This window comes from Vicugna pacos, chromosome X, assembly GCF_048564905.1.
Source record: "Vicugna pacos chromosome X, VicPac4, whole genome shotgun sequence".
NCBI lineage: Eukaryota > Metazoa > Chordata > Mammalia > Artiodactyla > Camelidae > Vicugna > Vicugna pacos.
In genome coordinates this window covers 70,510,913-70,524,983 of record NC_133023.1, presented here as the reverse complement: position 1 = coordinate 70,524,983, position 14,071 = coordinate 70,510,913, and the positions used below count along the sequence as shown (strand labels likewise).

Below are 14,071 nucleotides of genomic sequence, written 5' to 3'. Positions count from 1 at the left end.
TGGGTTAATTTGTGTCCTGATGGGTGTTCAGGGAACAAAGTTGTGAGAGTTTTCCAGTGGCCAATATCTGAATTGCTCTTTTGATTAGAGAAAACTTTGAGTCTACTGTTGAGCACTTTCTCAATAGAGTTAAGACCCTGCTTGAAAAGTTGCACAGCCCTTGTCAAGTCACACACCTCCGAAGGAGATAAAGTTGAAGTTGAATAACATTCAGATCCAAATAATATTCCTTCTTTCCAAACTTCTAACCTCTTATGCCACAACTCCCTAAATTTCGATGAGGCCTTAGCATAAGAGCATGTAATATATTTTCCTAACAAAAGGTTTCACGTATTTTAAGCAAAATAAAGTGAAGTAATTCCAAATAATGAGAGTAGCCGGGTGGAATAGAAAGCAATGGTAGGACGCTATGCCCATGACACTATAGATTCCATCCGTTGAGAATATTTTTATAGTGAAAGCATATGATAAAATAAACCAACAAAAAAACATAGACTATAAAAGAAAGTGATATTGTTTGCTTTCCCTTGATAGTGTTGATGAGAAAAATCAGCACTAAATATTAACTTACACATGGTTAGTACTTAGTATAAAGTGCCCCAGTGAGGTTGAATTTCTGCTGTTTTATATTAAAATATCAACAGGGATCCTGGAATAGCAGTAATATTCTCTGCTAGAAAAAGTATTAATAATGGAGTGTTGTAACAGCTCCATACACAATGAATACATCTCTCAAAAATACTGTTATGTGTCATGTAAACAGGTTTTATATATTGAATAGTATGTGCAAGGCAGATAATGATACTTATTCTAAAAGGTTCTCTCTAAGAAATTTCAATAATCCTCTAACACACTGCAAAGAATACATCAAGGATTTGTGGGGAGCTGTTCATATATAAGCAGATTTCTTGATAGAAGCCACTTGAATAATGAGTGCAGAGTGAAAGATCAAGGATTCACAGTTCACACTCTTCATGTAAGAGCAATAAAATCTTGGTTTGGTGCACATTTTGTAAGTAGGTCAAAGTGTACGCACATATATCATAAGTTTACAGAGCTGTATTTCGTGCATGCCTGATGTTACCTCGCCATTCAGTTCTTACATACTTCTCTTGTTACCATTGCCCTTAAGTCACCTCATCATTCATTTGGGCGCCATGTTTAGCCGGCTACCTCCTACTCTGATCATTTTCCTGCAATCGTTCCTGTCTGACAAAGCTCTTGTTTATCCAGCAGCACTACACTATAATCACAGGAAGAATGAAAACGTTATTCGGCTATTATGCGTTTATAGATTTCAAATGAGCATATTTAATACACTATTACCTTGAACCGGGAGAGTGTCAGGAAGCAATACTATTCCAATACTTCATTCAATAAAAACAAAATATGGGAAATTATACATATTGTGGTTGTTATTTGGATCAACATAAATGGGCACGTTACTATCCTTACTCAATACCTGGACTTGAAATTTAGTATACTATGATCAGCATGGAATTTTTAAAATATTACTAAATTGTAAGATTGGGAAAGCAATCTAACTTGGCTCTGTTAAGCAGGGATTGAATAAACATATTAAAAGCACATGCTGCCTTTTGGGAAGGTTTCCTATCATTTACTATCACACATGCCTGTGTGTTCAGCAGGGTTGATTAATCTCATTGACAAATGTGTTACTGGTCATCTCTCATCTTCTCTGTGACTATTGGTCCTATATTGGCATGTGAAGCATATTTCACAACAATAAATTTATGGTGCTATTTTAATAAAATTCATAACAGACCAACCATTCCAATTTTTTTTTCCTCAATGAAACTTAGGATTTTATATCGAAGCTTCGCCACAGAAACAAATAAAATTTACAAGATCTCAATTAAAGGCAGTAAGAACTGAATACTGTAGTTCTCCAAGTTGGCTATGTATTTGAAACATCAAGGAAACTGAAAAAATACCAATGCCTAGGTCCCACCCCAGAGATGCAGATGTAGCTGGCCGGGAGGCAAACTGGGTATTGCAAGTATTCAAAGGTCCCTACGTGATTCTAACAGGGAGCCAGAGTTGAGAAGCAAAAGGACTAATTGAGCACTTGCTATCTACTTGTTTCACACAGCCCGACAAAAGTCAAAAACCTCACCCACTAGGAACTTTCCTTTACAAAGTTTAGCTGCATTGGTTTGTGCCGTGAAGTGTGATTTTTTTCTTTCCCGTTGCAAGTGGCTTCTTTGCTCAGTCTTCTAATGGGATTTCCTGTTTTGCAATAGTCACTGCAATTTTTACGGCTAATCCAAAGCACAATGTTTTAAATCAATTTAACACCCAGACAATGTTGCACAGGCATTACAGAGATGGTATCTTATCATCAATAAAAATGATACATAGCCTGTTCCGGAGTTACACAACAAACAATTCCCAGCAATCACCTTTATTACAGAATATGAAGCAGATCTCAGAGACAGTTCCTTTAATGTTAGAGATTTACAGCACTGCGTTCACAACCGCTCACAGTAGAAAAGACTGAAGGTCAGTATTTGAGATTTGCTCCACTACACATCTTGTTTTCACGAGAAGAAGGGGGATAATCTGTCATGTTCGTAAAGAGATGCACTGTTTGAAGCATTATGCACTTCAAGGAGAAAATCCGACTCTTAAATCAATGTTTAAAGTATATTTGGATAACAATAGCTCTCATTCATAAATAATAAAACAAGCTGTTAAAGGGTATCTGATAAATACTTTAGGCCAAGAGGAGTCAAATATAATGGGAAGGGATAAGCCATTTGAACAGAATAAAAATACAATGGCTTATGTGACTTGAGACCAAAATGTAGGTCCTCAAAATACAAAGGTAAACAAGAAGCCACTATATTTTTGTAAAAGGTTAGTGAATTTATGGAGCCTCTTACTTCTAAATGAGTTAGCTTGACAGAAAATCTAAGTACATGTGAGTGGAATGTATCTTTATTCAAGAAGAATATTCTATAATAGGTTTTTGTAGTAAACTATGCTACTTATATAAGATTGAGTTTTTGGTTTATGTATCTATTTTCCTTTCTATACAATGGGGTCTTTGAGGTCAAAGAAACAATTTCATTCCTTTCAATATTTTCATCACCAAGCACAGTTTCATACCTAGAAACCATTCTATATACGTTTCTTAAATAAATGCCAAATTTTCATTAAATATTTACTAGGTTTCAAGTAGTGTGTTAGGCATACACTAAAGGACCTTATAAGACATCTTGAATTATTAATTCTTTATATCTCAACATAAGACCATAGAAGTTATTACTTTAATGTTTCTAAAGCATGAAAGTTAATCCTAGAAACTTCTTTTAAGCAATAAAGAAATAATTCAAGTAACTGAGGAAGACTAGTGTCAATAAATGGGTCAGGAAATTGACTAACATTGATAATATTTTGGTAAAATAACAGCTGATAATTAATTCTCAGAGGCTTCCCTGTGAGTTAAGTAGGATACCTGCCCACCTTCAAGTTTAAATGCATAACGAGGGGCAAATATATGAGAGGTAAAAGAATACAAGGGGATATGCCAAAGATAATGGATCTAACTTAATGGTCCCAGGATATGAGACTTTAAAATCTCAATTCTTATTTTTAAGAGTCTCACTATCTGACTCAGCAACCCTTGCTAACTCTATTGAAGAAATATGTGTTCAGAAGAAACCTTCTTAACCTTTCAAAATAAATGTTGCTTGATAGGAAGGAGATGACACTAAGTCACCTGTTACTGAGGATGCCACTTATACTGCATTCTTTCCTCTTTTTTTTATTATTGAAGTATAGTCAGTTTACAGTGTTGTGTCAGTTTCTGGTGTACAGCACAATGCTTCAGTCATACATGAACATACATATATTCCTTTTCATATTCTTTTTCATTATAGGTTCCGACAAGATATTGAATATGGTTCCTGGTGCTATATACTGCACCCTTAAGTCCAGATATTTTGTTACAGAAAAAGAAATTATTTGAGTCTGTACTCTCATGCATTGCCAAACTTCAGCTACCTGCATGGGTCCAATCTATTTACACCATTTGTCTAAACATTAGTGAATGTTTGTTCTTGTCCTCAAACTACACTGCCTAAGGGACATAACTCATATAATAAATTGTCTTTACAATAATAAAGGAGTTGAAAGACTCAGTGAAAGTTCTATGTATGTTATTACTATAAAACTTACAAAGTTATGAATATTAGAAAACTATGAAAAACTGGCATCATTGCAAAAGAACACGGTATGACACATGACTATGACATGTATATTCAGTAGAAACTGAAAAAGAATCCATCCCCTACCGGTGGCCAAGAGAGCAATAGATCATGGAGTCACTAAACCTTAGCTCAGCCCTGGAGAAAAACATACGCTTTAATGGAATAAACATGATTTATCCAGTAGTCCAAAAGAGAATGGTCAGCAGATATCTCTATAGCAATGATATTGGCAAACTTTATTAGAAAACATTATCCAATAAATTGCCTCAGAAAGTCTCTCTGGCTAATTACTTTCAGACATCAAAAGATAGGAATTAAGAAGGTTAAAGCAAAATATTTTGTTTTCTCCTAAAATAGGGAAATTTTCCACTTCAAAGGTGTCATTAATTTAGTACTGAGGACATCTCTATCACTGTTTCTGACATGAAAGTCTAAGTTTAGAATAGAATTGTAGTTGTTTCAATTGTTGGGTTGAGATCAGAGATATAAATCCTAATCCGAGCTCTGTAGTTTGGAGGATCAATTTCAATGCATCAGTAGTTGAGTTAGTCATAGTGCCAGACAAGGCCTCTAAATTATGCACTGACTCACATGGCATTGAATGAACAGAAGCAAGGACTTTCAACAGTTACTAGAAAGAAAGGAATGGAAAACTGTCCAATCTGTGCAAATGGAAAGAGTGCATATGCAAAAGGCTGAATTTGTAACTACACCTAACACTAATGTAAAAGCTAAAGACCTGGGAATAGTGTATTTAATACACATAAGAGTGCTATTGAAATAAACTAAAATGCTTTCTGCTTTTCTACTGCTTTGAATAAAATATATTTCAAAACCTTTTAAAACTTTGACTTATTTTACTTAAGATGTCACTGTCTATTGTTTCCCATACATTCAGGATAGGGCAGAGAGTTGAAATGAATATGTATGATTTTATTTCAGAACGTCCTGGATACTATGCCACACACAGAGTGAAAACATCTGTTTCTCAGAGATATAATGGGTGGAATTTGATGCTGCAAGGCAAGACAATGGTAGATATGAAAGCTTAGAACATTTTCATGGGCGATTTAGTTTTCGGTAAAGGATGAGCAAAGGTATGATCATGTAACCACCCCCACCCCACTTTTTTTGGCATCAGAGCTAAGAAAAATAACATTTTTAAAGAAACAAAGAGTTCAAATTGGACAGTTCAGTCACTTGGGACCTTACAGAAAAATACTTGAAAAAATATTCAGAGCATCAGAGTTTTAGAAAGAGGCTACCCCTCAGCATTGATTTTCCCAGGATACTTCTATGTACCCCAAAGAATAGGATTAGAACTGCCTGAATTAGGGCTAAGGAATAGTTCGCCATTCATGGCACATATTTCTTTCTGTTTTACATGAAGTCAGGGGACCTTGAAAAGAAGATTTTAAAATCCCTGTATAATCAAGCGTTTGCTATTACATGAGGAGAATACTCCACATTTTATTCTGCAAAATTAGAAATCAGATTCCTTTGGATTAAGTCACTTCTGTTCAACTCTTCCCAAAATGTGGAAATTAAAAAGAAGGCAAATATAGTATGTGTTTATTACAAGTGAAATATGATAGCATGCTGGTAATGGGGTTCAGGGCAGGCCCCCCAAATACATGCTACTTTGGCACATTGATTATTTCGAATTAAAGTAACTTAAGAAACAGCAAGGGGAAGGACACTCTGACTAAAAACAAGAAACAGATTTCCAATGTGAAAAGTACCCTTCCTGTACAAGGACAGAGAGACCCCCATCACCAGAGACAAGGAATTGAGGGCCAAGAAGGCTGTATAAACAAACCTTATTACCTTATTACATCTTTACTAATTTCACTACCCCCAGCCTAAACGCCTTTGCTGTGTCCAATCTTGACACATTTATTGTTTCTTTGTCGAAAAGGTATAAAAGCTGCCTGCTTTGATCACTTCTTTGAGCATCATATTTTTATGAGCTCCCATGTGTACAAAATTAAATTTGTTTTTCTCCTGTGACTCTGTCTTATGTCAACTGAAACGTGAGACCAGCCAAAGAACCTAGATGGGAAAAAGGAAAAAGTTTTCCTCTCCTACACTAGGAATTGAAAGGATACAGAAGAAATATGTACTTGATTCACATGAACTCACAATCCAGGTGTGAACATTATACTTTTGTGTAGAAATGGATGGACAGGTCACAGAAGGCTTTATGGAAGAAAGGTTTCCAGAGATACTGAGAGAGGAGCAGCATTTAAAATGTCAAATGTAACAGGAAAGTAGTAAGCAGAAAATTGTGGGCAAATGAAAAAAGGGTTATATTGTGACCAGAAGTAAAGATAAGAGATTGTAGGAGGGAATGAGCAATGGGAAAATGAAATTAATAGAGATGATTCTTTCAATTTAGTAGTGAATTACAGCAACAGTTAAAGAGGATATAGTCTACTTAAGGCGGAGGGCTTTTTACATCATATTTATTTTCTTTGACAAATAATATTTATGTATTTTTAAGAAAAATGTAAGTGGCATGTAGAAAGAGACTAAAGAGCTAGATATTTCAATCCCTGAAAGGGAATGAAAGACTAGAAAGGAACTCGGGTTACAAAGATGGTTTCCATCTCAGGTTGGTAGGACCTGAAGTAATCTGCTGATAATTCAGGGTTGGAAATTGTGAAAGGAATTTGAAGATGGTTGAAAAGGTTTGGAACAATCATGAAGGCGCAGGATAGAAAGTTAATGAAAAGAGATACAAAAAGACTTCTGAATAAGGATGAAAAGCCAAGGGTGGCAATGATGAGATGGGGAGGGAAATGTAACCAGGAAGGAATTTCATCAAGTGGGATGTTGGAGGACCTAACGAAGGGAAAGTTCAAGTTAACCAGCTAGGAGAATACAAGGCAGGTATTAAAGTTAGGATCATTAAAAAGGAGGATAATGTTCAAAATCATGGAGCCCTTATAATCACATGAAAATAAGATCCGGAGAAGGCATATATGTACAGGTAAGGGCCACAGAATCAACAAACCCAGCAACAAAAATCAACAACATCAAAAACAAACAGGTAAGACAAAATGGATATTTATGTGTGGTGACAGCTACATTAATGGAAATCCTTACACTTCCATTATGTCAGGTGTGAGCAGAAGTCTTCTATAAGTGTAGAAGAGGAGAAATCCAAAAAAAAATCAAACCAGAGGTGTCCTTCAAATTATCTGCCACTTTTTTGTCCCTAACCAAATTTTCAGTCACGACCCATTGAGTTGAGTAAAGACTCTATCCCAAAGCAAAATAAGAAGCTGTTAAGACACTACCAAAGGACACACAGCGTACTTGCACAATAGTTCTGGAAGATCATATCTATGGAACAAATGAAGGAAAAAGGTAAATAGTTTGCTTGTAGGTGGCAATGGTAAAATAGAGCTCTTAGTGTGATTTAATTTCCTCCTAGTATTACTCATATTCAGTCACATGTTTGAGAAGGAGCGCTCCCAATTGCTGCAGATCTGGCTTCATGCATTTGCTAGATTATCATGCTCCAAAAAGTATGCATGAAAATAATCCTTCACTAAAGCCAAGGTAGGTGGATACATCTCTTTTGAAACATACCCTTAGAAATAGTTTCATTCGGAGATAACCTTTAAAACATATCTCAGTGTGCTAGGCCATATTGAAAGTCCTACATTATACATTTAGGGCAATTTATGAAGAAACTTTCAAACATTTCTGGATTGTTTTGTTCTTTTTTAAACACTTTTTTTTTGTGCTATGATTCCTGTACAGTGAACTACACATATTTCAGATGTACAATTTGATGAATTTTGATAGATGTGTACACCCATGAAACCACCATCACATCCAGAACATTTCTGGATTGTTGAATGGGAAAAGGGAAGAAGTACCTTGGACACACTAGTAAAATGGTTACTTTAATGTATTTCCCTTCAAACATTCTCATCACCTCCCTCTTCTTCGTGTAGCCTTGGAGCAAATGGTTACAGAAATGACAGGGGTCTGGAAGAAGACAGGCCAATGACAGAAAATGGCTTTTATTCGCTTTTTTCCTATAGCGATTCTTTCTGATAACCTCTAGCCTCATCTGAAAGAAGCCACTTTGTAAATTCACCTCAGGCAAATATCAAGAAAGAAGAAATAGACTCCTTTGAGAATCTCAGTCAGTTCTGTTTCTGCCATCTCCAGTTTAGCACTTTGGTGAACAAACTCTCTAACAAGCATGGCCATTTGTGCAAAGCCTGAGGGCAATTTCAACTCGGTTTTAGCCAACGGGGGAGGGATCTTGAAGAAGAATGTCTAAGTGGAAATGTTCAGGTTAGCACCAACTAAGGGAACCAGTTTGTGTTTAAGCCAGGAATGTTTGTTTGCTTTAATATTAACTGGATTCAAAAAATTGGACCCTTCCCTTTTAGTTGAAAATAAACATTGCAATCACTAATTTATTCAATCACAGGTGGCTCTGTGTTGAGAAGTGTTTTTTCCCCTAATTAACTCTTAGCCATTTGATACTGACTGGTTAAAGAATGAATGAACGATGGAGTGTGGCATTGCTCTTACTTTGCTCTTTCAATGCCCCTAGCTCCTCTGTGAAATATAACCTTTTAGAAGGGAGATAGAAAACAGCTGTCTATCTCTGTAACTTAAACCTCTGATTTGGAATCTGAAACTAGTCCTGTTAGGTGAGGCCTCTGAAGTCATTTAAATTTAAATAGATGGGGAAATCAGTGAGAAATTCTAGGTCCTTTGATGTTTTAGAATTTAAACGACAATAAAGCATTCATTTAGATACTTCATTCTTAGGTAAGATAACGTGTCGCCCTAATTTTTTTCCCCACAAATGCAGGATCCTTGTAATTTTTACTCACTCTGAATTAAACTGAATATAACAGTTATATTTTATAATTTATATAAAAAAATGAAATAGGTGAAGTTCAGGAGCTCAAGAGATTGATTCAACTTTTTATGGAAACATTGGCAATAAATTCAAAGTTAATGAATATTCTGACACTTAATATATTTAAGGTTTATAGCTTCTTGGATTTAATATCAAAAATACCCTTCAAACGTATACACGAATGCAATGAACCAAAAATAAAGGGCATCACAGGACAGACCTAATCTCCATGGTATATGTTAACCATATTATATCAGCCTGGGTATAGAATGCATATAGACTAGTGAAAACGACTTGATAAGGGTCTGTAGCATCATCATAGTTGACAGAAACATCTTAAAACATTAAAGATATTCAAGGTAACTCATAAAATACAGTAAGACAATCATTTTGAGATAAAGAAGTATCTATGATTTCAAGTCTTCCCCTTTTCTTTGTCAAAAAAGGTATCCTGGACTTATGGTTACTGCAGGGGAAGGGGTTGTGAAGGGATAAATTGGGATTTTGAGATTAGCAAATACTAACTAGTATATATAAAATAGATAAACAACAAGTTTCTTCTGTATGGCACAGGAAACTATATTCAATATCATGTAGTAACCTATAATGAAAAGAATATGAAAAGGAATATATTCATGTATATGGATGACTGAAACATTATGCTGTAGACGAGAAATTGACACAACACTGTAAACTGACTATACTGCAGTTAAGAAAAAGGTCTCCTGGATAGATCGCCTGGGTTCAAACCATGGTTCTTCTACTTGTAAACTCTATAATCTACATCTATATCTATATCTATACCTACTACATATTTAGTCCTAACAATAATCCTATAAACTCTTTTACAGATGACAAAACCATGGTACAAAGAGCTTAAATGACTCACAAGTAGTGTGTACCCTTGCATCCCTCTTCTTAATTGGAGAACTCTTCTATGACCTTTTGCTTTCTGGGAGGAGTTAACTCTCAAAAAACTTATTGATCCCAGGTCACAGCGATAAGATAGATCAGACAGGCATTTGAAAACTCTCAGAAAAGCAGATTGATGGAAAATTCTCTAATGTTATTATTTGAATTCTCTAAAGCTGTTATTTTAGTTTATCTCTCAAACACAAATGAGAATTCATTTTGACATTCTAGTTGGGCTCTATTTTCAGGTAATTCTCATACTTGATAAAGCCATCCAGGGTTAACAGATTATTTCTGGCATTGTCTAGACCAACCTTTGACAAGTTCTTTTTCAAGGACAAAATCTGGTCCCTCAAAGTAGAATAGGATAATTCATCTTAAAGATTATACTCACATTTAACCTAACATACAGTTATGGTAATATTTTGGTTCCTAATCTGGTCAGTATTAAGGCTTATTGAATTTAATGTCCATAATACCTTCCATCAGAAGTTTAAGGGAATTTCATTTCTTTCAATTTTAAAACATGATGAGGAAACCAAGGTATAAATTTTAGGAAAGAAATGTCAGTGAACAGCTGAAAAATTGTTTATTTTCAGTGGTAGCACAGCTTAACAAAGGAGGTAATTAAAATTTCACAATGTGTGACACAGTTTATTTTTTAATAGTAGCAAACTAATTTTTGTAGAAAGCTAGACTGTTCTTACCTATGTAAGAACTTAAAAGTTTTGCACTGAAAGGGGCAAAAATATACAGTGGGAAAAAGACTACCTCTTCAATAAATAGTGTTGGGAAAACTGGACAGTTACATGCAAAAGAATCAAACTGGACTATTTTCTCACACAAAATAAGCTCAAATGAATTAAAGGCTTAAATATAAGACCTGAAACCATAAAACTCCTAGAAGAAAACAGGCAATACATTACAACATCAATGTTGGCAATATTTTTTTGCCTGTCTCCCCAGGCAAAGGAAACAAAAGTAAAAATAAACAGATGGGACTATATCAAATTCAAAAGCTTATTCAAAACAAAGGGAACCATCAACAGAATGAAAAGGCAATGTACCGAATGGGAGAATATATTTGCAAATGATACATCCAATAAGGGGTTAATATCCAAAATATACAAAGAATTCATACAATTCAAAATTTAAAAAAAAACCCTCAATTAAATGGGCAGAGGAACAAAACAGACTTCTTTTCCAAAGAAGACATACAGATGGCCAACAGACACATGAAAAGTTGCTCAGCATCACTGACCATCAGGGAAATGCAAATCAAAACCACAATGACACACCAACTCATACTGGTCAGAATGGATATCACCAATAGACAACAAGTAACAAGTGCTGGTGAGGATATATCAAAAAGGGACCTCTCACGCACTGTCGGTGGGATTTGTAATTGGTACAGCCACTATGGAAACACTATGGAGTTTCCTCAAAAATATTAAAAATAGAACTGCTATAAGATACAGCAATTTTACTTCTGAGTATTTATCTAAAGAAAACCAAAATACTAATTGAAAAAGATACATACACCCTAATAATGCTCATTGCAGCATTATTTACAATAGCCAAGATACGGAAGCAATGTGTCCATTGATAGGTGACTGGATAAAGAAGATGTGGGGGGTGTGTGTGTGTGTGTGTGTATAAATATTATTCAGCCATTAAAAAAAAAACAAGAAATCTTGCCATTTGTAACAATATGAATGAATCTAGAAAGTATTTCACTAAGTTAAATAAATCAGACAGAGAAAGAAAAATACTGTATGATCTCATATGTGCAATCTAAAAACAGAATGAAACAAAAACAGACTCATAGAAAAGGAGAACAAAGGGGTGGTTGCCAGAGGGGAGGGGAGTCGGTGAAATAGGGGGAGGGGGGTCGGTGAAATAGGGGGAGGGGATTAAAAGATAGAAACCTACCTCCAGTTTTAAAATAAATAAGTCATGCGATGTAACATACAGCATGAAAGATATGGTTAATAATATTGTAATAACTTTATATGGGGACAGATAGTTACCAGACTTATTGTGGTGATCATTTCATAATGTATGTAAATGTCAAATCACTACATAGTTCACCTGAAACTAAATATCGTATGTCAACTGCATTTCAATTAAAAAATCTTTTTTTTCACATTGAAAGGTGACATTCTAAAGCCCAGTTTCCCAGAGGACATCCATTTACTGATGAACCATGTTTAGTTTATAGTCTTTTTCTCTGTGACCTTATCAGACATCATCATGCTTCATAGTCACTAACTTTTGCTGTCATTGTTAAATTGTGAACTGACACCAAAATGGTCCCTTTTATTGCTAGAATTTATCATAAAATAACTGTATTACCAGAACATTCACAAAGTGATGCTGTCAGCAGTATGTTGTTTTGGCACAGTGGGAAAAGAAAGTGTTGGTGAAAAATAAAATAAAATAAGATGTGAAAACTGCTTCCAGGACTGTGTAAGTGATACAAAATGTAGAGACAGCTCAGCTTGAAGCTCTCTTAAGGCAGAACCACAACATATGTCATCTTAAATACTTACAGTTTTAACTCCACTGAGTAGCTACTGTAGCTTCAGAAATTTAAGGAAAAAATAGCACAACATATTTTGAAATCAGTTTTTTTTTTTTTTAAATTTACAATCTTACCTTTCCTGCCTTTTTCCCCTCGGATTTCCGCTGATTTAGGATAAAATGAAGGCAAAGGAAGCAAAGGGAAACAAAACAAAACAAAACAAAACAAAAACAAAAAGAAAAACAAAAACAAAAATCAGCTTCAATTTGTTACTGCAAATACATTGTAGAAAAAAAAAAGTCAATATTCCCAGTGCAATAATACAAAATTTTGTTTTTCAAATGAAACTATTATCAACTGTTGCATTCCTCAGTGGTTTCAGTAAAGAAATATAACAACATTGTAAATCTCATGCAAAAATATCAAGAGCCATATGAAAATCTTCGATGGGCATCAAAAAATTAAGGTATATGGTTAGTTAACATGGGCATTGGCCAAAAAGAGGCCTCCTTCCAATTGGATATTCTCTTATTATATCGTTTATTTTCCATCTATTTTTAAATGAATGAGCCTTTATCTCAAGCATGAACACAATTCTTAAAAAAAAAAGAACTAGGCTGGTTGGAGATGGATGAATTAGGAGTAAACATAAACATCTATATGGCATTGGATACTCCCTCTGCATGTTAACTTTGGTGGTTCTTAGGAGCACCTTAATTCAATTCTGTTCGACTAAATCCTTTTTGAATCCATCCTGGTAAAGTCATTTTGTTCACTTTCATTTAAGGCCTTTTTCCCCTATCCAACCTCAGGAGATGGGTTAAATTAATTCTGAAGACGCCATAGGCATTTGGGCCATTTGTCCCTTGGATTCATTCCCCTTTGTCGAGTATGAATACATCATATGATAAAAGGATCGCATGTCTAACATTTCTAGCTAATGATGCTCCCCAAAGTCCTTTCTCCTCAAATTTTACCTCAGTTCTCTGTCATTGCTACAGTTATGCAAAAGTATCTTTGAGAGCTGTCTGGAATACAAAGAATGACAGAAAATTGGGGTGGAGATAGGGTTGATTTTGAAATAAGGGTAAATATAAAAAGAGAGCTACGATAAATACAGTAAGTGGATGAATGCTGTTGTGCAGTGGTTCCACAGGATTTCAAATAGACTTGTTCATGACAAAAAGTAAGTTGTTTTGGTAAGTGAAGCTGTTTTGATACAAGTGAAGTTGTGTCAGTATGTCATCATCCACATCTCTGCTTAGTTGTAGCTCAGCTGCTCAGGAGCACTGCTGGGGTCTTAGCAATAAGAACATATGAAGAAGCAACAAGGGGGCCTTTAGACTAGAAATACCCAGAGTTTGTGAGAGCCATCTGAGAGTGTTCCGTCTGGGCGGGGTGAATCTTTGCTGATCCAAGTAGCTCTCTGAAGACCTTAGGGTATTAACTCTTGCCTCGGAAGGCGGATCGCTGCTTAGCAGTAATGAAAACTATGTAGTAGCC

General features: G+C 35.2%; 1 protein-coding gene across 1 annotated transcript in view; it reads right to left on the bottom strand.

The window, feature by feature from the left end:
- Positions 1-14,071, bottom strand: part of PCDH11X (protocadherin 11 X-linked) — a 545,261-nt gene that overhangs the window by 249,685 nt on the left and 281,505 nt on the right. The window contains exon 4 of the mRNA XM_031671543.2: positions 12,703-12,732. Coding sequence (XP_031527403.1) covers positions 12,703-12,732 — 30 coding nt within the window. The remainder of the gene's footprint in view (positions 1-12,702; positions 12,733-14,071) is intronic.